The sequence below is a fragment of the Podarcis gaigeae genome, assembly GCF_964106915.1.
Source record: "Podarcis gaigeae genome assembly, chromosome: 15".
NCBI classification, from domain to species: domain Eukaryota; kingdom Metazoa; phylum Chordata; class Lepidosauria; order Squamata; family Lacertidae; genus Podarcis; species Podarcis gaigeae.
In genome coordinates, this window is record NC_139692.1 from 35309473 (window position 1) to 35335004 (window position 25532).

The 25532-nt window shown below is 43.8% G+C and overlaps 1 protein-coding gene and 1 long non-coding RNA gene across 11 annotated transcripts in view; one reads left to right on the forward strand and one right to left on the reverse strand.

Annotated features, from left to right (window-relative positions):
• LOC310832735 overlaps positions 1–22274 on the reverse strand; it is a 37639-nt gene extending 15365 nt beyond the window's left edge. The window contains exons 1-2 of the long non-coding RNA XR_014558384.1: positions 21905–22274; positions 19581–19698 (exon numbers count right to left, since the gene is read on the reverse strand). This is a non-coding gene — a long non-coding RNA (uncharacterized lncRNA). The remainder of the gene's footprint in view (positions 1–19580; positions 19699–21904) is intronic.
• The window catches only part of AUTS2 (activator of transcription and developmental regulator AUTS2), a 676911-nt gene that overhangs the window by 447352 nt on the left and 204027 nt on the right, over positions 1–25532 (forward strand). For all 10 annotated transcript variants that reach the window (XM_083714336.1, XM_083714341.1, XM_083714339.1 and 7 more), the window contains one exon: positions 4456–4485. In XM_083714336.1, coding sequence (XP_083570462.1) covers positions 4456–4485 — 30 coding nt within the window. The remainder of the gene's footprint in view (positions 1–4455; positions 4486–25532) is intronic.

Sequence of the window (25532 nt, forward strand, 5' to 3'; positions counted from 1 at the left end):
CTGGCAGGAGATACAGAAACATCAAGTCAAGGACAAATAGACTGAAAAATAGTTTCTATCCAAGAGCTGTGGCCTTCTTAAATGCAGTAACTCGATAGTGTGACCTGGGAGTTTGATGGGTGTGGGTGTGGGTGTGGCTGGAATGTGGTTTGTTTGGTTGTTGTTGTTGTGTTGCTTTTGTTGTTTTTAAGGGATGGCATCCAATTTCGTTGCACCTGTGCAATGTTGCACTTGTGTAATGACAATAAAGAATCTATCTATCTATCTATCTATCTATCTATCTATCTATCTATCTATCATCTATCTATCTATCAAAGAGTTGGTCCATCCGCTGGTGGCTGTAATAAGGTATCTTGCTTCCCTGCTTGGAAGATGGAGAGATACAGGTGGGGACATGGCTGGAATGGAGCCCACTGCAGAAAGCTGTGAGAGTACCATTCATTGGTCCACCTATTTTTGCCTTTCACCCCACCCAATATTAGCATGTGGCCCTCAGAAAATTTACCACAAGGGACTGTGACACTTAGGCTGGAAAAAGGTCCCCCAACCCTCTTTTATATGGAATTCCTGAAGAGGACTTAAGAGGTCATCTGATTTTTGTTGTTGTTGTTGTTGTTGTTTAGTCGTTTAGTTGTGTCTGACTCTTCATGACCCCATGGACTAGAGCATGCCAGGCACTCCTGTCTTCCACTGCCTCCTCCAGTTTTGTCAAATTCATGTTGGTAGTTTCAAGAACATTGTCCAACCATCTCGTTCTCTGTCATTTCCTTCTCCTTGGGCCCTCAATCTTTCCCAACATCAGGGGCGGTGGCCAAAGTATTGGACATCATGCGGTATTCCCAACATCATGCGGTATTCCCAACATCATGCGGTGGCCAAAGTATTGGAGCTTCAGCTTCAGGATCTGTCCTTCCAAGTGAGCACTCAATCTTCTTGCAGTCCATGGGATTCTCAAGAGTCTCCTCTAGCACCATAATTCAAAAGCATCAATTCTTCCAGCTCTCACTTCCATACATCACTACTGGGAAAACCATAGCTTTAACTATACAGATTTTTGTAGCCATCTATAAATATTTGAAGGCTTGTCCTATAGATGATGAGTCAAACTTAGTTTTCTGCTGCTGCAAAGTTGTGGGCCTCTTTAAAAAGTCAAAGTTTCCTCCTAAGAATTCTGGGAACTATAGTCTGCTAAGGATGCTGAGCAGTTATTTTTTTCTAGAAAAGTAGGTGCTGGTACTCATCATGAAGTTTGTTACAGTAAGTGTCCCACATTTTGAAAACAAAAAACAAAGGTGCCGGTACTGTGTACCCTTGAGTACACCCTGGAAAAAAAAGGATTGATGCTGAGAGATTTGAGGTGAACCCTGTTCCCCATTCCCTGGGACGTGGGATTAACAAACAAAGCAAAACACAACCATCCTTTGAAATTTGGACTTCTCTGAATTGTGTGATGCAGTTCTCCAACAAAACAATGTTCCAACAGTGCATATATTAAGGTAAACATCTTTCCCTCCCAAAAAAGCACATTACTAAGAAATGTGCATACAAAAATGGGCTTATTTGGAGAAATTTGCATCAAAACACTGATGAATTCTTAGGAGGATTTAAACAAAAGCAACACACAAATTGCTGCAGAAATATGGAGAGGTGAATTTATGATTAGGGGAAATGAGAAACCAAGAGAATCAAAATGGGCAGATCCTTTTATCCCTTATGTAACTGTGTCCATATATCGCTTTGCTGTTGGAGTGAAGTGACTCTTCACAGCTGTGGGTTTTCTCTCTCTCATTGCGCCTCCTCTATCTCATCAACACTTTTTTTCCAGAGATGCCTGGCTGTGTGTTCAGGGCTCCCAGCGTTTCCTCCAGGAGCCTGGCCGGGTGAACATTCGGAGCTGTTTGCCGAGTGTGTTTATTGCCTCTGCATAATTTATGAGCTGGAGGGTCTTTTCTGACCATCGTTCATCTCTGCCAGGCGCTGGCATGGCAGGCTCTGGAGGACTGAGCTGTAAATTGGATGGCCCGATCACGCTGAGAGAACCGGCAAAGTCCTTGGGTCAGTGTGGGAATTTACTGCCACAAATGGAACTTGTTTTCACACTGAGCCATGTGAGCTGTAGCCTGGTTGGACTTTCCTTGGCAAACCCCTATGGCTTGGCGAAGCCATGAAGCTGTCAGTCAACAGGCAAGACGAGAGGCTGGATATTCTTTCCTCTTTTGCTCTCCTCCTTTTTTTTTTTTTTTTAATCAGCTTGGCACCTGTACTGCTTCCATAATGGATATCAGTCGGTCTCGGTCTTTCACCATATGCTTAGCTCTAGAGACAAGGTGCTGCTGGGTATAGCAGTAATGATTTGATGGAGGAATTAAGTGGACCTTGAAATTAGAACTGGACTGTCAGAAGAGGCAGGGAAGTTTAATACATTGGCAATGGAAATGATGGTTCCCGGGGATTGCATTGCTGCTAGCGCACTCTCTGCAGCATCACCGCAGTGCAGGAAAACATTGTCCTGGAAAATTCAGATGGTGTTGATTAGTTTCACAGTGAGATGTAATGAGTTGTGGGATGGGCAGGTGGCAGAAGAGAGAGCGAGAGATGCTCTCTTTCCCCAAGTAAGCCTACTACGCTCAATCACAAACACGTAAATGGGAATGAAATGATGCACCAACATGATGCGACTGGTATAGCTCTTTGACGGACCCTAGCTCAGTAGCAGAATACGTGCAGTGCAAGCAGTAGTTTCCTGGTTCAATCCCTGGCATCTGCAGGCAGGGCTGGGGAAGTCTGAACCACAGTCAGTGTAGACTAAGGGTGGGGAATGTGTGCTCCCTCCATGTTGTTGAACACCAGCCCTCACCAGCCACAGTCAGCATGGCCAATGGTCAGTGCTGGTCGAAGATGGAATTCAACAACATCTCGGTGGCTACAGGTTCCCCATCCCTGATGTAAACAACATTTGTCTGGATGGATTAAGAGTGCAGTGTGGTATAAGACAGCTTCCTTTGTCCCTATGACTGCTGAGTTTTGCATTGGGCCAAAGCTTATGTGTTATCTTTCACCTTAACATAAATACTAATGTATCCATTCATGATTCTGGTTGTAATCCTAGGCACATTTCAAGTGGAGTAAGCCCCATTCAGCACAGTGGGATGTGTGAGGATCACACTGCACGTTGGTCTAGCAGTATTGGGCCAGTAACCAGGAACTGTGTGGTGCAGAGAGTCTTAAGAGAGGAGTGAATCAACCAGAAAGACACCAAATAATTAGACTTACAGTGGTACCTCTGGTTAAGAACTTAATTCATTCCGGAGGTGCATTCTTAACCTGAAACTGTTCTTACCCTGAAGCACCACTTTAGCTAATGGGGCCTCCTACTGCCGCCGTGCCGCTGCTGTGCGATTTCTGTTCTCATCCTGAAGCAAAGTTCTTAACCTGAGGTACTATTTCTGGGTTAGTGGAGTCTGTAACCTGAAGCGTCTGTAACCCAAGGTACCACTGTAAATGCCATGTAATTGCACTATGTTGGGTTTACTCCCAGGTAATGAAGCCTTCACTTTTAAAACAGGGCTGGGGGAACTGTCACTCTCCAGATGCAGTTGGATTCCAGCTCCCATCAGCCCCGGCCAGCATGATCAATAATCAGGGAAGATGTGAGTTGAAGTCCCAATAAGTTTGAATGGTCATAGTTAGCCACCCTTTAATTTGTGTGTTTGTGTTGGCCTTTGCTGTTGTTGTCATTGCAGATGCAGTGGACAGAGCAAGTTATCATTTAGCTGGAGCAAATTACTATTCGCAAGCAGTTGGGGAGCTTGCAGTCGTCCCATTTCTCTTTATAGTTCCACAAGTACAAGGGCTAGGCTTGCTTTAGGAAAGAGAGGGAGAAAGCTGAGCCATTGGAGATGGTCCTGGAATATCACTGCATGGTGGGCGGAGGTCAGGCCCTGTAGATGCAGCCCTGATGAGCATTTGTTAATATATATTACATGAAAAGTTCCTTTGAACCATTCTTGTTCTTTTCCCATGAATATGTGAAAGTTGTGAATGTATGTTCTAGCCAACCTAGATTACATTTATGCAAAGATTGGAGTGTCCTTCATGTGTTGCATTAGAAGGCTGGAAACAAAGAGGCAAAACACCATGTAAATACTCTTTACGTGCAAAGGAGATGATCTACCATTGTAGCCTTCTTTCCTGAAGAACCCACATGGCTGGAGTCTCATACTTGCCGCAATATGGCAGCCACTTCCTAGAATTGTTGTTATTTTCTAGCCCACTTTTCATGGTCTGTGCAATGATGGGCCCAGATACCTTTTTCAGCCCTGTGGAAAAGCTTTGTGTGTATTTTCAGAACCCTCTAGACCTTGGAATTAACATACATTTTTTTCTGCATTCTTCTTCTTCTTTTTATAAAAAACCCCCACAACCCTAATGTTTTCCTTTTCCTTTCTATTACAGTGTGACAGTGATAGTGATCAAGAAGAAAAGGTAAAGACAGACTTCCAATGCATGCTCCTGATGTGTTGTTTCTGATGTGTTTCAGGATCTGTTTCCATCTTCTCTCTAGCTAATGAGGAAGCACATTTTGATGTGGTCTACACTTTATGGCTGCATTCAGATGTCCCTTCATCCTGCCTACCCAGTGTTTCCTTACTTATTTCCATGTTGATTATTTCCAGAAAACACAATATTTGGAACCCTGAAAACCCAGACAGTCCTTGGAATTTTTCTCTGTACTTTCCCCCATGGTTTCCAAAACCCCCATGGTTTTCACCACCATGACTCAGAGGGCAAAAAACTGGGGCGGTATCCTGGCATACAGTTCTTTCCCACCGTGGTGGCATAGTGTTCATAAAGCCACAGTTCCATAATGCAACAGGTACTGCAATGTAAAAGGAACATTAGAAATCAGGGCAGAAGCATTGGCATTAAAAGCAGGAAAACAAATGCAATCAATCCCTTGTCCCCAAATTATTATTATTGTCTGAATGCAGCCTACATTTGATGTGCTCGAGCCATCATGCCTTTTTAAAAAATGTTCCACCAAGGATCATGTCCTGTGGTTGGTCAAGGTACAGAGGCAGATTATTCACTAGTCTGCCATACCCTACTGGACCCTTAATCTTCTTCCTACAAGGGCCTCTGACAATTTTGGAGTCAGACATCCTTTCTTCTTTGCTGAGTCTGTACAGATTTATTAACCATTATTTGAGAAAGATCCCTGTGTGCATCTTAGGAGGTGATGATAACAGAGCCTGACAAGTTCATTTTAAAAGGGAACTAGTTCGACTTTAAGTTCAGCCTGTCCAAAAGGGAACTAATTCCAGGTCATGTTCATCCCTTTACAAAATAAACTAGTTCTTTACAGTTCAATCCAAGTTCATCAAAATGATCCTCAGAAAATTCTGGCAGCATTTAGAATGCTGCCTTTTGCCGTTCTGAAGTATAAAATATACTTAAGAACACACACACACAGACAAGTGGACAATAAACACACACACACACAGACGAGTGGACAATAAATTGCTGAATTTATTTCCCCCCAACAATTATGATCTTTAAGCACAAATTCCCAAAGTGTTTGAAGAGGAAAAGGCACATGTAAGAGAGTGAACTTCAAGGTGAACTAGAAATTATTCAAGATTCTGCCCCCGAAATGAACTTCTTTTAGTTTACATGACAGGAACTACTTTCAGTTCTGAACTAATTCAGTTAACTGAACTAATTCAGTTAACTTTGTTGAACCAAAACAGTTCATTCCAAGGCACTAAGTGAAAGTAGATCCAACATGCAGTTATGGACTAATGGCAAAATATTATGGGGTGTTTTTTTTTGGGGGGGGAAGATCATCCAAGTATCATAGCTGTTCTTGCAAAACTGTAACTTTTAATCTCTACGATGATTTGGAAGATGTCTGTCTGTCTGTCTTTAAATGATCATATCATAAGAGAAATTAAGATAATTTCCTAGTAGTTTAATTTCATTTCACTTTATGCTCATGCCATCCTGACATATATTTTTTGCTTTACCTAATCCTAAAATAACATCTAAGAAAAACGTAGCTATGGTCAACTACTGAATGTGTTCCACAGTTCCAACTGTACTAATTTTTATTACTGTTGTTTGAAAGATTGACACCTGCCCTTTCAACAATATTTTGTAGCTAGTTATTGAATGTTGATGTCTGAACAAAAGGACAGGAAGTCTTCCTACTAGCATATTTAATTTTTAAAAATACATGGGGATATATTGCATCTTGAGATATATTGATTGCATGCAATAGGAATGATACACTGTGTGAGAACATTTCATAATCAGATGTCATTTGTGAAACCATTGGTCATCAGGGGCTGATCAATGACTACCTATGAACTATTTAGGTAGGTGAAATATGAACCTCCTCTACCAGTCCTATTGGTTTTGGGGTGGTGTAAATAGTCATAAAGAATGGAAGATGTTCTCTCAAACCTGTTGCATTATTGAAATATAAGTTAACAACACACACACACACGATAACTTCAATGGCAATATTTCTTGGTATAATGATTTCTTCAATGAAAGCAACTGTATCTGATCAGCTTGGGATGGAAAGTGATGCATTTTTGTTAGGTTATCTATGGTTTGTATCCACAGTTCTTACCAATAAATTCTTATTATTCCACTTTTTACTCATCAGGATTCTGCTGTTGGTTGGTTGGTTGGTTGGTTGGTTGAACTTTTAAGTCACTCATGATCAAATTATACCACAATGGCTTTTGTTCAATAACTGCTCCATACTTTGTTTTTGTGTCTGTTTTAAGGACCTTCCAGACCGCAACATTATTATAACCACCATGGTGATCTGATCTTGCATGTAGACTATTATCCCAGCTGCAATAATTTAAGACAACTGGATTTGAGGAGGGAAGATAATGGAGAAAAATACAAAGTATTATATAAATCTCCCACTTTTCACTATCTAGGTCTCAAAGGACCTTGCAGGGATTAAAAAATACAGTATTTTTTGGCATCTATTTTGTCTCAAGAAATAATGGATTGTGTGCCTGGGGGTGAAGTCAAGTTGCCGTGTTAGCACCAAAGTGACCTCCCCAGGGTGCAAGCCTGGGTAATGTGTATGAAGGTCCTGGACTGCCCAGACAAAATAACCCCACTCTTGGTCTCACTGGTGTGGTCCAAATGAAAGCAGAGAAATATGTTTGATACCAGCTTGGCTGCAGGTCTTGCTTGAAGAAGGCATTCAAGGAACCATCCAACCATCTTAGAGACTCCACTATGGATTTGTGTAGAGTTGATATCCTGCAGGGCAGTGGAGGTTTAGGATCAGAGTTTTCCTTCTCCTAGATGGGCTCCCTTCCCAGGTTGACGAGCCCCATCTGCCCCTCACTTCCCTCTACAGCACATGCAGAAACCACCTTCTTGACCGTTGGGCCCATTATTGGTCTCGACCACTCAGCCTGCCAGAGCCTGTCTTCACAGGGACTGGGTCGCACTGGGCATGGAACCTGGAGGGGGCTGCAGGGGGCACCACAACTATGATGTAGAATGGAAGGCGAGAGGTGGAGGTATGCTGAATTTTAGTGTCACACAGGGCACAGCTAAAATTTGAGACCCCAAGGTCTGCCACTGACGTAGATCAGGAATTATATCAGAACACAAAGGTACAAGGCTTACTGGTTCTAAGCTATGACCTTGTGTCAGCTCCCGAGCTTGGCCTTTAGACTGACTTGCTCTTTCAGACTGACTTTCGGTTTGACTTTTGCCCCCTGGTTCATTTGAGATCGGAGGGACGCAGGTGGCGCTGTGGGTAAAAACTCAGTGCCTAGGACTTGCCGATCGTATGGTCAGTGGTTCGAATCCCCGTGGCGGGGTGAGCTCCCATCATTCAGTCCCAGCTCCTGCCCACCTAGCAGTTCGAAAGCACCCCCGGGTGCAAGTAGATAAATAGGTACCACTTTATAGCGGGAAGGTAAACGGCGTTTCCGTGCACTGCGCTGGTGCTGGCTCGCCAGAGCAGCTTTGTCACGCTGGCCACGTGACCCGGAAGTGTCTGCGGACAGCGCTGGCTCCTGGCCTCTTAAGCGAGATGAGCATGCAACCCCAGAGTCGGTCATGACTGGCCCGTACGGGCAGGGGTACCTTTACCTTTATCATTTGAGATTCCTGTCCCTGACGACAAGAACCTTTTCAGTTGTGGGTCTGTGGAATGCTCTCCCCAGTGAGTCCCACCTTGCACCTTCATTGATTTCTTTTTTTAGTTGTCATTTCATTATTTGTTGAGATTTACCTTTTCTCCTAGGTTTTCATTGGACTGAACTGATTTTGTTCTGTTGCTAGTGTGTTGCCAAAGCTTTCTGCTGCTTCCCCCCTTTTTTTAAAGGGTGTGTTTATGAATTGCAGGTGTTTGTATGAAAATGTTGGTTAAACAGCGACTGACAAATCCGATGAATAAAAATAATTTATAAACCCAAGAGAGAATTCAGAGGGGTTTTGGCTCAGACCATAAGAAAATGCTTGTTGTTTCTGAACAGGATTGGGGCTTAATTTTTGCGAATGCACCCACCCCAATCCAGAACTCAGCTACATCGCTGACACATTTTTCACAGTAAGACAATGAGATGTTTGGGGGGAGGAAATGATTTCATTTTGTTCTGCATACTGGTTTTGACTCAATGGTTGCAAAGTCGTTCTACATCTTTTAAAAAACAAGCTCCCTTATCCAAGGAGGTTGTGGGTGCAGAAGTATTGTATATAGGCAGATCTAGTCTGTTGTGGTTGCCCGTTGCAGGGATATGGGACTTGGTATATTCATTGTGAATTCAGCATACGTTGGCTTTGAGAGAGAGAGCGAAGTGACACATCATCATTTGAATGGGTCAAGCATATTCAGATGAAGACGAATGGCGCTTATTTGATTTCTTTAAATCGGAAATGAAAAAAGTGCTCCCTGGAGAAATCATGTTCTCCCTGACTTAGACGATAGACCGAGGCAAGTCCTGCAGATAAGAACAGGCATTTGTCTTTTCTTTTTTTTAAAAGAATCTCTGAAGGACGGTCGAGACTGTCAGCTCGCTGACATGTGCATTATCCATGTCATTTTAAACAAAGTGACCTGGAGAAAAGAGCACTCTGGCGTGACATGATAATGGTCTGTTGGATGACAGGTAAAGTACACGCCATAAAGAGAGGCCGTGTGTTATTCCTTTGTTTAACTGACAAGTCGGAGTTTCCTTTCATTCAGACGGGCGGCGATCTCTCAGATCTTCCTTCTTCAGGGTGGGGGTTTGGGGTAGCATCAGAAAATGACAGGAGTTGTTAGCAATAACAATAAAGGGGGGGGGCTTCAAAACATGACGTGGGCAGGTACCAGAGGCTGGCCTGAGCAGACTGTGGCTGAGGGACCAGGGGATCAGAAAGATGCATTGCCAAACCTTCCAACAGTACACCTGGACCCCTGACCTCTATCCTGATCACCTGTGTTGCCATCAGAGATGCTGCCCAGCCTGGCCATTGTGGCTGGCTTCTTTGCCACCAGTTGCTCACCGCCTCTCTCCTCCCCCAGGCATGAGTACCACTTGCTATGTGCACGGATCTACTGCCATGTCAGATTGCCCAAGATGCAATGTCCAACCATGTTGAGAAATAATGCAAGGGCAGGTGGGAGGGAAGCACACAGGAAGTTACTGTATACTACATTGATTCATCTAGCTCAGCCTTGCCTACACTGACTAGCAGTGCCTCTTTCCAGGATTATGGTGAGGGAGTCTCTCGTAGCCCTACCTGGAGATGTTGGGGAAGGAACCTGGGACCTCCTGCATGCAAAACATCAGTTCTGCCAAAGTGTGGTGGCTACTTTCTGCCGTTGGTCCCTCATCTCCCAAGTGGATGGGCTCCCAAGGGCTCCTTGTGGTCCAGCCTCTTGTCTAGCGTTTCTTCCATTTATTTGGGAGAACCGTATGGAGAGGACTACTGGTGCAAGGATGGGGATAAAATTCAAGGCCAGCATAACAGTGTTGCTAAACGGTCTTGGCCCAGTATACCTGAAGGAGGGCCTCCACCCCATCGTTCTGTCCGGACGCTGAGGTCCAGCGCCGAGGGCCTTCTGGAGGTTCCCTCATTGCGAGAAGCAAAGCTACAGGGAACCAGGCAGAAGGCCTTCTCGGTAGTGGCGGCCACCCTGTGGAACGCCCTCCCATCAGATGTCAAAGAGATAAACAACTACCTGACATTCAGAAGATATCTTAAGGCAGCCCTGTTCAGGGAAGTTTTTAATGTGTGACATCTTAGTGTATTTTTGGTCTTTGTGGAAGCCGCCCAGAGTGGCTGGGGAAACCTAGCCAGATGGGCGGGGTACAAATATTACATTATTATTATTATTATTATTATTATTATTATTATTATTAGGTTCTGATCTTGATACAGGATGGGGTAAAGAGACAGAGGGGGTATGTGGGGCTCACGGGCTTGAACGCCTGCTCAGTAGCTTTTATACGCATCACATTCTCTCCAGAGGTGGTGGTACATTCTGTTTCCTGACATATTTCCCCCTTAGCAACTCATTGTCATAGGTATCGGTAACACAAGCCCCACTCTCCCTTCCCTCCCCACAATGCAGGCACACACTGTTCCCTCCCTCCCCCCTTTTCTCTCCCTTTCTTTCTTTCTTTCTTTTTTTTTGGTCCCATTTTGTGTCGAAAATTTGTATTTACTTTGGGAATGTAATTTGTTCCTCATGGATAATATGACCCTTAGCGGCGCTGGATCATGGGTTAGTTGAAGTGATATTTTCCGCTAATGGTAGTCGTACATCATTGCTGTCAGCTCGGGTTAGGAGGAAAGCACATTACAGCTCCATTTTACCTCTGCAGGCATCGGGGATTATTTGCCATGAGTGAGTGTGACATGACCGCACTACAGAGTGCATTAAAATTTTACTAGCTTCTCCAGCAAGTTCCCCGACTCCTGCCGGCGCTTCAGGCAGGCATGCTGATGGATACCTCCGAGGGCCTAACTGCCCACACCAAGGAGACTCAATGTCACTGGGAAAAACAGGCTCTGCTCCTTTCCCCCCCTCTCCTTGTCATTTTTACCCCTTCGGTGGCAAGGCCCTCCTCTGATGTTAGGCTAAACTGTCATGGAAGGCAGGCCGTGGCAGGAGCGTCTCGTATCCATTCAGATGCAAACACTGATCTCTTCCCAAGTGAAGAAAGGCAAGTTATTGGGCAGAGACTGAATACAAGGCAAGGCAAATCGAAGCAAGTCCTTGCTGTGAGAGTAGCATGTGGTAGAAGGGGCATTCAGTATTGCATGGGAAGACTACCTCTCCACCTGTCGGCTTTCAAGTCTCTCTTTTAAGGTGCTGATCATGGCAAGCAATGAATGCACACTCCATTCACCTCCGCAGACAATCATAGGATGGTAGAGTTTGAAGGTACTGCAAGGGTCACCCCGTCCAACCCCCTGCAATGCAGGAACCCCTGCTAAATAATCGCCGACAGATGGACACCAACCTCTGCTTTTGTTTCAGCATGCAGTTCTCTGGTCTCTTTGAATTGTTATCCTGAATTGTTATCCTAGGCACTGCTACTGCCTAGTTCTACACTTCCTCCATTTAGATTGACTGGAACACTTGTTGTTATTGTTTAGTCATTTAGTTGTTTCTGACTCTTCGTGACCCCATGGACCAGATTACGCCAAGCACTCCTGTCTTCAACTGTCTCCCGCAGTTTGGTCAAACTCATGCTGGTAGCTTGGAGAACACTGTCCCACCATCTCATCCTCTGTTGTCTCCTTCTCCTTGTGCCCTCCATCTTTCCCAACATCAGGGTCTTTTCCAGGGAGTCTTCTCTTCTCATGAGGTGGCCAAAGTATTGGAGCCTCAGCTTCACAATCTGTCCTTCCAGTGAGCACTCAGGGCTGATTTCCTTAAGAATGGATGCGTTTGATCTTCTTGCAGTCCATGGGACTCTCAAGAGTCTCCTCCAGCACCATAATTAAAAAGCATCGATTCTTTGGCGATCAGCTTTCTTTATGGTCCAGCTCTCACTTCCATACATCACTACTGGGAAAACATTGTCTTTGTCCATGGAGTTTTCTTGGCAGGGATACTGGAGTGGCTTGCCGGTTCCTGCTCCAGGTGGATCACGTTTGGTTAAAACTCTCCACTATGACCTGTCCATCTTGGGTGGCCCTGCACGGCATAGCTCATAGCTTCTCTGAGTTATTCAAGCCCCTTCGCCACGGCAAGGCAGTGATCCATGATACAACATACATGTATCCATTCCACTTGATAGTAAATGAAGTCACAAATCACTATGACACATCCTGCTTTGGATACCTCCTTCATTTCATTCTCCATCTCAGTACAGCAGTACCTCAGTTCTAGAATGTAATCCACATTTGGGTTCTGAAAAATGTTTGAAAACAGAAGCAGTTACTTCCGGGTTTTCGGCGTTCGAGAACCGAAATGTACGACAACAGAGGTACCTCAGCTCCAGAACACCTTGGGAGTCAGACGTTCCAGCTCCCGAACGATCAAAAACTGGAAGTGAGTGTTCTGGTTTTCAAACTTTTTTGGGGGAAGCTGAATGTCCAGTATGACTTCTGCTGTTGTTTATGGTGCGCCTGTGCAATCAGGAACCAATCGGAAGGTGCGCTTTGGTTTCCGAATTTTTCAGAAGTCGAATGGATTTCCGGAATGGATTCCGTTTGACTTCTGAGGTACGCCATATTGGACATTTGGGGCATGGGCAGTGAAAGTACATCTCCAGGACTGAATTAATTTTGGGGCCTATTTCAACTACCAGTAATGATTCTGTTTCAGTACAGAAATCTGATTCCTTTTGGTTTTCTAACTTGTTTTACTTCTCTTCAACGCTATCCTCAAGACATCCTCCCTGTCCTTCTTATACAGTTGGAGTGACTAATCCTCAAAAGTCTTAAGGGGTCCTATATATGACAGCTCCCCCTGCAAATATTCTACTGAATGTGCACACATTTTCCCAGGCAGTGGCATAGTGCAGAGAGCACCCAGCCACTTCTGTCACTGGGCTCCATTGAAATTGGCTTCACGAGTGCGAACCAGGAAGTGACCCCCACAGACAATGGAATGACTTTTCTCTTCTTATCTATGCAACTGTGATCTCCTGGGTGACGCAGGCACTGTTAGGCAGTTAAACGCACATACATGCTCTGTCCGTTTCCTCCCCTCCCCACCCCTCCACATGGCCCTGGGCACTGGCAACTCCTGCTATGCCACTGTACCCATGGCTTCCATCCCACCCTCCAGCTGCCTCTGTAAGCTCAGGCTGAAAAGGACTTCCTTAGCCCTGGTTAAATACAGTTTCAGTGACTACCTGGATTATCACCAGAGGAAAATAGTAAGCCTTCTCTCCCTCACTGCAGATCAGAAATATTTGACTCTGTGATTAAGCACAGTTATGTGCACTTAGAACAATTCAGAAGGAAAAAAAGGTTGAAGATAATCAGAACTTTGGTTGTTTTTTTTCTTAGCATGGGAAAGAATTGAGGGTTTGGGGAGACTGCAGAGATTGTCTAAGAACCTGGCCCAAATGTTCAGGTTATTGAGATTCTTTGCTCTTGTTCAACAGCATTCATAAACAACTCAATATTTTGAAAGTCTCTAAGCAGTAAGCAACATAAACACGATTAAATGATGAAAACAAAAATACAGCATAAAACCCCTAGAACTGTAGTGTGGAATCACATGAAAACAAGAATTCAAAGAAATAAAAGCAGAATCCAATATTATGGCTCAGTGAAAACCTGGGCAGAAAGTTGCAAGACATCAGAAGTAGCTGATGGTTAGAGAAATTGGAAAAGACATTGGAGGCCACCTGGTCCAGCTCTCTGCTCAATGCATGATCTTCAATGTAGGATGTCTCAGCTAGCACCAGGACATAGAAAGACATATGGCAGGATTTTTATTGTTCTTTATTGATGAATTAATCGGCACAAGAGATAAATGGCAAATCACATTTCCAATTAGCTGTCTAAGCAAATCACTGCCAAGATCATCACTGCTGATAATCTGTGCCATGCAGGAAAAGTTGGTGCACCAGAGAATTCCCTCTAATGCTAACGCATTAGAGTAGATGTTGACTCCTCAAAGGAGGCTGCTGTAACTGTATCTCCTCAAATTCCTCATCGATAGATAGATAGTTTGTGGAGGGTTTGGGGGCTCTAGGAGGCAAGGTCTCAGGCAGAGTCTAATTCAAGTGCTCTACATGTTCCAAGAATCCAGGGACCCCTGGAGTAGGGTGCATCGTTTAAGGGTGTGTGTGAAACTTAATTCTTCCATGTTTCTTCAGTGAAAGGTCTTAAAAATATGTTTTGGGGTATGAGGAATTCAAACCTGCTATTAAGTTTTGTGATTGGGCAACATTTAGCTTGGTAGGTCTATGTTTGATGAAGAAGCACATGAATTGCTTTCAGAAAACCAATGAATTTTAATTTTACCTTCTGAAAATGTCAGGTAATGCTAAGTAATGATAATATATATAACTGCAAGTACTTGGCAATCATTTTTAATGATTTCTGAGCAATTTTACACACATTTTACTTACCAAGCAAAACTAAATTATATTAATCTAACCAAAATACCTTTTGAATTCCCAGGTCATGCTACAATGTGTTTTTTTAGTGCCCCTAATTTTTGGAAGTTGAAAGTTGAAAAATTCAACATGCCGCAGCCATAGAGGCTCTTCCCTCAACTCCTGAACCTGCACCCTTTTCCCTAGCTCTTGCTATATTCATTCATTCATTCATTCATTCATTCATTCATTCATTCCTCGCCCATCTGGCTGAGTTTCCCCAGCCACTCTGGGCGGCTTCCAACAGAACACTAAAATACAATAACCTGCTGACCTGCACCCAGCTCCCAATCCCCTACTTCTGTCTCTGCTGAGAGCAACCTCTCAGATACAGATGGTGTCAGTGAAGAAATTGCAGACAGAGGAAGGTTTCTCTCCATTGGTGGTACTGAAGCCCACAAGTCACTGGTCCTTTCCCCTGAGTCATTCTCCTCACCCTCCCATTCCAGCACATCTCCAGCTGCACTCTCTGCCTCATCCCCTCTCTCCTCAACCCCTTCATCCTCCAATTCCTGCCAGTCCCTGACAGGATGTAGCTATGGTATCTCTGCCATGGCTGCCCAGTCACCAATCTTTATCCATTATTTTGGAGCCATGCAACCTATCCAAGAACCTTTCACCATACTTGGGACCAACAATTCACAACTTCAATTTCATTTCTAGAAATTGGAGATCACAGAAAGTTTGCTGCATCCCTAGATTTACATACCCTTCAACCTTTCTCCAATGAAAAGAGGGACATCCCATTCCATAATGATAATTTTCCTACATATCTTACTCCACATATCTTACTGGGTTGCCCCAGCCACTCTGGGCAGCTTCCAACATACAGTGGTACCTCGGGTTACATACGCTTCAGGTTACATGCGCTACAGGTTACAGACTCCGCTAACCCAGAAATAGTACCTTGGGTTAAAAACTTTGCTTCAGGATGAGAACAGAAATCGTGCCGGCGGCGCGGAGGCAGCAGGAGGCCCCATTAGCTAAAGTGGTGCTTCAGGTTAAGAACAGTTTCAGGTTAAGTACGGACCTCCGGAACGAATTAAGTACTTAACCTGAGGTACCACTGTATATAAAAAACATAATAAAACATTACACATTGAAAAAACTTCCCTATACAGGATTGCCTTCAGATGGCTCGGGAGATCAGATAACTCCAAACCTTCCAACATTTATCCAATGAAAATAGGGACAACCTAAGGAAAAGTGGGACATTTCGGGATCAAATCAGAAACTGGGACGGCTTCTCTAAATCAGGGACGTTGCTGGAAAATAGAGACACTTGGAGGGTATGAATTTTGATGGCATCTTTTCTTAGTTTATATGGTTCCAGGTGCATGGTTTCCAGGTCTGCTGTGGCCTGTATCTTTTGATGCTGATGAGGATGCACGTAAAACAAGGAGGCTTTGTGAATTAGGCCTCGTGGACCACATTCAATGAAGTTGCTCTTCCATAACAGCAGCAGCCTAATTGGGTTGGCTTATTACAGTAGTTGGAGCAATTGGGCCACATAGAGATGGTGTTCTTTTTCTAAGGTATCATTTTTAAGGTATCCAGTTGCATTAGATTCACTGATAAGTGATTTTATCCTACGACTTATCCATTCTGTCAGTTCTCCTGCAGGCAGGGAAGCTGGATAGCTCTGTGGTTAATGCATAGTTCTGACTCTGTTTCTTAGCTGCAAACCAGTTTCAGGTGCTGGGAGGGTATCGTGTATCCGTGACATATGTAGCAGTTTGATCATCAGCTGGGGATTTGGGGCAGCATCACGGTAGGTACCACTTAACCTTGCCAGCTAGAATTTGAGGCCTTTTCAAAAGGGGATTTCTGAGAAGCTGGGTCCCAGAAAACAGAATAAGGGGAACATATAGAAGAGAGAATCTAAGGGAAGGGCAGATGGAATAGGAGGTGTCAATGCCAGGTCAGTTCAATGGGCAAATCTGAATCTCTGTCCTCAGTTTGGATCTCTAAATCAGCCAGTCCTGTTTCTGATTTGGATAGGAATTCCCTATAGTATCTGTTTCCCTTCCTGCAATTCCAAATATTGTACAGAGCATACACAAATTGCCCTCAACTTTCATTTGCGTCTAGGGATAGGAGAGAAACTTAGTTAAGTTCACATTGAGACTACCTATTTCATACTTCTCAAAAGGAACAGAAATGTGGCTATTCTTCAAAATCTGCACTACTATGAAATTTTGTCAATGCAGTCCTCGAGTCAAGTAATGCGTACAAAAATTTTCATGCTCGGATAAAGTGGGTGTGAAAGTGCACACATTTGTGAAAACTGCATACAAAAGATGCCTTGTATTCCTTCAAATGTTTTCTTTCTTTTTAACATTAATATTTCAAACGACCTCTTGTCCAATATGCAACCCAAGCACAGGCCTATTTAGCTTTCCATTCACCATTTCCATTCCAGGAATACGTCAGCCTAGACTTTTTTTAAACAGAAAACTCTCTGGGTTTGTGTGTGTGTGTGTGTGTATGTGTTCATGCACACAATTTATATGTAACAAAATGCTTATTTAAATTAATGGTAGACTTTCATTACATTTTATGCGTGTTTCTGTTCAAGGAAAAACTGACTAAAGAGCTTTCAGTTAGCAGCTTTGGCAAATGATTATAAATCCCAGCACTTAACGGCTGTGATAACATTAATCAGAATGAACTGGCTGGCTATTAATGTAGATGTCATATCCAATTCAACAGAAATTCCATTGTAATTTAGCATTAATTAACGTCCACTTATTGTAAATGGCACCAAGCAGCCACTTTTCTTAAAGCAAATGGAAATAAGAATGACTCCCCCTAAAGTCTGTTTTATTTTTTTAATGGAGAAGAAGAACTCAAAGCCACAAATTCACAGAAGTAGTAGCTTTGTTGTGATGCCTGCTTGGGGGGGGGCGTAATGGCCATTTAGACCAGCCCCCTGTTCTCACAGCTGGAAGTCTGCAAGCAGGACCTGGGTGCATCAACCCCGTGCCACTCAAGACATGAAGGCACTGGTGTTCAGAAGCTTACTACAGTGGTACCTCTGGTTACGTACTTAATTCGTTCCAGAGGTTCGTTCTTAACTTTGAAACTGTTCTTAACCTGAGGTACCACTTTAGCTAATGGGGCCTCCCATTGCTGCTGTGCCGCCGCTGCCCAATTTCTGTTCTCATCCTGAAGCAAAGTTCTTAACCCGAGGTAATATTTCTGGGTTAGCGGAGTCTGTAACCTGAAGCCTCTGTAACTCGTGGTACCACTGTACCTCTGATACTGGAGGAAATATAGCCATCACGACTAGTAGCCATTAAAGCCTTCTTCTTGGCGCAATGGGTGAGCACATCTGGCTGTTAATCAGAAGGTTGGTGGTTCGAACCCACCCAGAGACATCTGTGGGTAGGATTCCTGCATTGCAGCAATTTGGGCTAGATGACTCCAGCTGTATAATTCTTTCTTTATTTATTTTTACTTGTTCATTTGCATGAGGCTGCTATTTACCATAACCCACTTGATCAAGCTCACAACTCTCACATTGGGGAGGGGGGGACTTTAGCCCTTACTCTCCCTGCTATGGTACCAACAAAAATTCCCCACTTCCAAACAGCAATTAGGAACATTACCCTCCAGTTAGGACAATCTCCGCCGGCAGCACTGGGAATTTCCTTTGGAATGCAAAGGGCAGTCTCTGAAAGGAGATTGTCAGGACTGTGTCAGGGAGAAATGGGAGCACTCCTGTCTCCCATCCAGTGCTGGATTTACGTATAAGCTAAAGAAGCTATAGCTTAGGGCCCCACTCTCTTGGGAGCCCCCAAAAAATTTAAAGGAAAAAAAACCTGGATGTCCATTTCCTAATTGTAAGATAAAAAACAAATAAAATAAAACCTACATACCACAACAGTGTTTTGTGTTGTGTAGGCTTCTTAGATGTAAGTAATGGGCCCTGCCTGCTAGCCTCCTCCCTAAAATATCATTGGTTTGCTCATTTCTATATATAGGGTGCCTACATTCTGCATGGCAACATGTGCAAATGGCTTTAGATACCTATTAGGTCCATAAATTACCATGTAGCATATATTCAACACAAAAAACAGCAACAATTGGTTGTTGACAAAGGACAGCTGCACATATAAAGGGCCCCATTACCTTCAGTAGCTTAGGGCCTCATCAAACCTAAACCCAGCCCTGCTCCCATCACCTGCATGGGTTCTTTTACCACTATTTCCACCACACACAATGTGCATGTTATTTTCTGTCAATCAGTTAACATCCCATTTAGATTGGCCTTGAACTACCAGGGGCTGTATCCAATGAGGTTCTGATCTAGACAGTCCCACTGAAATCACTGCACCTGTGTTAATTGTGTTGATTCATTTAAATGGCTCCATGCTGAGGCTACATCTGCACTACACATTTAAAGCGATACTATACTACTTCAAATAGCTGTGCCTTCCCTCGAAGAATCCTGAAAAAGGACAGTTTATTAGGAAGACCGTCTGTTCCCCTCACAGAGCTACCATTCTCAAGAGCAGTTTAAAAATCAGTTTCTGGGAACTCTGGGAACTGTGGGAGGAGTCTTCCAACACCTCTCAGCTCCTGTGACAAACTGCAGCTCCCAGAGCATTCTTGCCAAGTGCCCCGGAAAAACGGGACATCTTGATTTTTTCCTTTTCTTGCAAGATCATGGCAGTCATTCTGGGTGCCGCAATCTCTCTCTCTCTCTGCACTCTCACCCTGCAAAAAGCGCTTGCCCAAGAATGTCCTGCTTCTTGAAATGAAAAAGTTGGACAGTATGCTGGAGTTATTAAAGGAGGCCCATGACTGCTTTAAAAATAAGGGACAGATGTGATCTAAGCTAGGAAGACATCCTGTGGAGTGTGACCTTTCCCTAGCAACAGGTTCTGCCTTCACGTAGCACCCCAAGAATAATTTTAAGCAGTGTTGCTAAAGGATCTACATTACCATGTAGTTGACAGATATATATACCTTCTTGAAACTTCATCATTGAGTCAATCCAAGCAGTGTGCCAAGAAGAGATTCTTCATTGTATGTTTTTGAGGTCTTTTTTTTTTAAAGAAACGATGGTCTCTTCCAAGCTTCAATTCTAAAAAAAGAGAAAGAAAGAAACCCAAACTCAAACCAAAAACACCTTAACTCATGACCCCGGTCTCTCGTTAGCAGAGAAATACAATCTTTTCTCTGTGTGCTCTGAGTCCCCATGCCTATTATGCTTTCAGGAATCAAAGTTTCTCATTAAGGCTTTCTAGCCTTCTGCCAAACTGAGCAGAGCTGGAAGTACGGCTTTGTATTGGGGAGAGGGGCCTACCGTTCTCTCTGTGTCTGTCACTCCATCTTCTATAGCACAAAAATGATGCTCTTCCAAAAAAAAAAAAAAAAAGAATTTAAGTTGAACTACTTCTGTGTGAGAAAAAGAAACCCTGCAAATTTTGGATGTTTCTGCTGATGGAGATGGCTCAGGGTTGCTTGCTTCTGAGGGAGAAGGAAGATAAAAATGTCCTCAAAATGAAAATGGAGCAGGAAATATACAATTTGTTTGCTTGACATGAAAGGGAGGACATGGACGTTTGCTTATATTATGTCAGGCCATGTCCACTTAAAGGACTATGAAACCACTTTAAACAGTCATGGCTTACCCAAAAGAATCATGGGGACTGTAATTTGTTAAGGGTGCTGAGAGTTGCTATTCCTCTCTGAGAACTACAATTCCCAGAGTTCCCTGGAATAGACTGTTAAACCACTGTGGTGACTGTAGCTTTGTGAGATGGATAGGAGGTCTCCTAACAACTCTCAGCACCCTTAACAAACTGCAGAGCCTAAGGTTCTTCTGGCAGCTAAGAATAAAAGGATCAGATAGGAAGGGGTAAAAAAGAATACCTCTCCTGGCAACACTAGAAGTACCTGGGGACTTGGATCTCAAAAAACATCTTCCTATGTATTCAGTGGTCTGTGTTTGCCTGAGCTTGAGTCTGGACTAAGGATTCTGAGCCCCTGTGTTCTGATTCGATATATGATATCCAATCATAGAACATTTCAGGATTTGGGCCTCTGCCATTGGCCCTTGAACTCTAAGTCATGATTTGCAGCTTGGAAGTTTAGACAGCCAATCACGGTGGGAGTGGGAGTGGCCCAGGCCTTCAGAAATATATATAAGCAGTTGCTTTGCCCCTGTTGTCCAGTTCTGTTAGGTTAATATCACTGTGTCTTGCCTACTCCTAGTTTCTGTTTATTATTATTATTTTATATTCTTTATTAAAAGATAAAAAGTACATAATTACAAGTGCACAGAGTAAGAAAAAGTGAAAAAAGAAGAAAAAGAAATAGCACCCATGTAGAAAACAAAACAGAACAACAACCACAACAACTTGTATACATTACAAAAAGTTGTTATTGTAGTTAACCAGGCCTTAACCAAATATGGTATTTTTAAAAAAGAAAGAAAATCAATTCCAAATATTGTTACATTTGTCCACGGCAAGTCTATGTTTGTATGCAACTTGTTCACGTGTAGTGAGTTTGTACATATTTTCAATCCAATCATGGAAGGGAGCTGCATTTTTATTTTTCCAGTTAATCAATACCAGTCTTTCTCCTGTAGTAAAGGCGCAGAGAGTCCATTCATAATGTCCCTTTGTTGGATTCAATGCATTGCGCATATGATTCAAAAGGATATTTTCCTCTGCAAATTTAAGATTATCAGGACATTGCTTAAGCCTGGTTTCAAAATATTTGAGAAGCCCTGTCTTGGGCTGAATTCAGACAGCACTTTATTTCATTTCCCAGTGTTTCCTTACCTAATAATTTTTGCATCTTAGGTGATCTTTCACACGGCACCAAAGCTATTTCTGGAAATCTAGCAGAATCTGATGAAAGTTTTGCACTCATCTCTGTGTTAATTGCTTTCAGGAAAAAATCCATTTCCAACCCTGTTAGCCCAGAAAATCATGAGACGAAATTGGGGACAGACATACAGATATTCCCTGCTGTTTTCATGGGGGAACAGCACATATGACATTCACTGTTTCGTTGCACCACAACATGTCGCAAGAGGCAAGGTGATATAAGTGCATAAATTTATGTGTGGCATTGAGAAAGTGGATAGAGACAGGTTTTTCTCCCTCTGTCATAACACTGCAACTTGTGGGCAACCAGTGCAGCTGAACGTTGGAAGATTCAGGGCAGAAAAAAAGGGAGGCAGTGATGGTCACTGTGGCATCTGCCCGTTCTTTTTAAAATGTCTGCACAGGGGGAGAGAAAGAGTTAATAGGTAGACCAATAGAAAAGCCAGCTACCTGTTTATAAAAGGGCTTCGCCCAAGGTTTGGGTTGGTTGGTTTTAGTTGGCTGGTTGGTTGGGAAAGGCAGTTGGGAAAGCAGTTGGCAGGCAGTTGGAAATAGAGAGACAGTGCAGTTGGTTCTTGTGTCAGGGGAGGTAGAAGAGTTAGAGACAGGATAAAATAAGACTAAGAAGAGTAACAACGTTTGAATGCAGTTAAAGTTTATTTGTGTTTGCAATAAATTACAGTGGTACTTCGGGTTAAGTACTTAATTCGTTCCGGAGGTCCGTTCTTAACCTGAAACTGTTCTTAACCTGAAGCACCACTTTAGCTAATGGGGCCTCCAGCTGCTGCCATGCCGCCGGAGCACGATTTCTGTTCTCAACCTGAAGCAATGTTCTTAACCCCAGGTATTTCTGGGTTAGTGGAGTCTGTAACCTGAAGCGTATGTAACCCGAGGTACCACTGCACACTCTTCTTTGTTAACTTAAGAACCTGACTGAGACTAAGTGGTTTACTGGGGAGGACCTGGTTGGTGGCAGCGGATTAGTGGCGTACGGGTCAATAGTCCATGAGATGGCTGGGGGCTCCATACGAACGCCACAGCCACCAACTTGGATGGCTTTAGAGGAGGATTGAACAAATTCATGGAGAATACGGCTATCAATGGCTACCAGCTATGATGGCTATGGTCTACTTCCACAGTTGGAGGCAACAATGTTCTGAATTCCAGTTGCTGGGAGCCATGGGAGGGGAGAGGGCTCTTGAGCTCATGTTCTCCTCCCTGGTTTCCCACAGGCATCTGGTTGACCACTGTGAGAACAAGATGTTGAACTAGATGGACCTTTATTATTATTATTTATTTCACACAACACAAAACCACTTTTGGAAATCAAGGGAATCTTGCAGAATTTTTGTGTGCAGTTCCATGTTAATTGTATTCAGGAAAAAAACCAAATCCATTGGCAACCCCATTAACTCAGAAACTCGTGGGAAGGGATGAACTTTGGGGTGGTATACCATACCTTCCAACACGACATGGCCCAAATCCAGGATGCCATTTTCTGGGTCCACACCTGTGCGATATTGTGCCCCCCAAAACGCTTTTTCTAGGCACGGTGCCCCAAAATGTGTGTCTTGGGATGCCACACAAGATCAATACCCTGAAAAAATGCTTTTTTGGAGGGGCAGTGATCTTGCAAGATGCCCCAAAACACATGTTTTTCAGTGCCATGCCCCCCCTAGAAAAAATATTCAGCCCCAAATCATGCAAAATTGCTATAACCATTTTGGCCACTGTTCTCTTGCAAGAGAATATATCCCATTTCTTTCCCAGGGCAGTTGATGGTTACAATGTACAGCCATGCAGTTCTTTCCTACAATTTAATCAATCAAATAGCCAGAGTTCCATAATGCAACAGGTAATGCACTGCAGAATGAATGTTAAAATCCGGGCCAGTGTTAAAACCAGGAAAGCGAACGCAATAACCCCCACATCTGAATCCACCCTTAATGTAAGCCTTCTACCCTCTGTACCTCCCAGCTGATAGAGCAGCCATGAAAATGCCAGCTTTTGTACTGAATGTGTTCCGTTGCTACTGAATAGGTCTTTTAAAATTGGTGTGTGTGTGTGTTTTTATAGTCCTTCTATGACAGCTCTATTCATAAACCACCACAGAAAACTCTTATAAGTTCATGCTTTGTATATATTAGTTCTACCAAATGCTTAGGTGATTTCTTTTTTTTTAATGCAGAAAAAAAACAACCTTGTGCATTTCACTGCAGCTATTGTACGGGATGTTATTATGCACTTACAAATGGGCTCCTTCCAGCCTTTTTATTGAAACGACCTTGCTGTCACATTTGCAGAATCTTATCAAAGACTTTTTGCTGAGCTGCAATAAACCAGAACAACGCTCAGACCTTGATGACTGATAAGCCTCAAAGTGGCAGTTAATTGGCAAAAAGCAACCTCGTAAAAATCTCCTTCAAGAGGCTGGAGGAGCTCTTCTGTCTGAGCCCCGCTGCAGTCTCCAGCCGCAGCTTCCAAACAGATGACAATCAACTGGGATCCTTCAATTCCCCATCCACAAAAACACTCTTCCTATATTTCATGCTTCCTTGCAGGTTCAGCAATGAGGGCTGTGGGCCGCCTTCCCTATATGCAGCCCCTGATCAATTTGGAGGTGGAGCTCATGTTTATTTAAGTGTTTTTAAACCCTAATACAACATATAGAAGAAAGGGATGTGGAGATACTGCATCTCCTTCCCCACTCCCATGTGAGAGCTGGAGGGTTCGATCCTGCAGGGTGCTGCTTGGTCATGAGCACTTTCTCAATAGGGAAGACCCACATGAAGGAGCAACATCCTGCGCCTCATAGGATTGAATACCATAGGATGGATTCCATCCTTTGTGGTGATGCTTCAGCACCAGGGCATCAAGTGAAAAGAAGGAGCTTCAGGTAGGAACTCCTACCTTCTCTAGGAAGACCATACCGTCCAACATTTCTCTGATGAAAAGGTGAAAGGTAAAGGGACCCCAGACTGTTAGGTCCAGTCACGGACGCCTCTGGGGTTGTGGCGCTCATCTCGCTTTATTGGCCAAGAGAGCTGGCGTACAGCTTCTGGGTCATGTGGCCAGCATGACTAAGCCACTTCTGGCGAACCAGAGCAGCGCACGGAAACGCCGTTTACCTTCCCACTGGAGCAGTTCCTATTTATCTACTTGCAGTTTGACGTGCTTTCGAACTGCTAGGTTGGCAGGAGCAGGGACCAAGCAACGGGAGCTCACCCCGTCGCGGGGATTTGAACCGCTGACCTTCTGATCGGCAAGTCCTAAGCTCTGTGGTTTAGACCACAGTGCCACCCACGTCCGTATATGATGAAAAGAGGGGTGTCCTATTGAACAACAGCAGCAGCAGCAATTTTATTATTTATACCCCACCCATCTGACTGGGTTCCTCAGCCACTCTGGGCAGCTTGCAACATATATAAAAACATAATGAAACAGGGCTGCCTTCAGATGTCTTCTAAAGTTACTTGGCTCCTTGACTCCGGGGTCGCATAACTCCATACCCTCCAACATTTCTCCAATGAAAATAGGGACGTCCTAAGGAAAAACAGGACATTCTGGGATCAAATCAGAAACCAGGCTGGCTTCTGTAAAACTGGGACTGTCCCTGGAAAACAGGGACACTTGGAGGGTCTGGAAGGCTCCACTCTCTTTTCTTTTGTGGTAGTCCCCTCCCACAACGCCTGCCTCTCCCTCCTGCTTGGACCCACCCCCCTCCCTGATTACTCTGGTGCACTCAACACAACCCACAGCAATCTGGGTCTGTTTCTACTGCAGTTGTGAGAGTTCCCTGGGCCTAAGGATTGATTGTTAAAACACTTCAGAAATTGTAGCTCTGGGAGGGAAATAGGGGTCTCCTAACAACTCTGAGTCCTCTTAACAAGCAACACTTCCCAGCATTCTTTGAGTGGAAGCCATGACTGTTAACATGGTCTGATACTGCTTCAAAAGCATCGGGCAGATGGGGCCTTCCAAGCAGACATCTGTCAACTTGCCGCGTTACTTTGTTAGGCACAAACATCTCTGCTTTTCATCATGCAAGAATAAACGCTGATGCCAAAAAATATATATA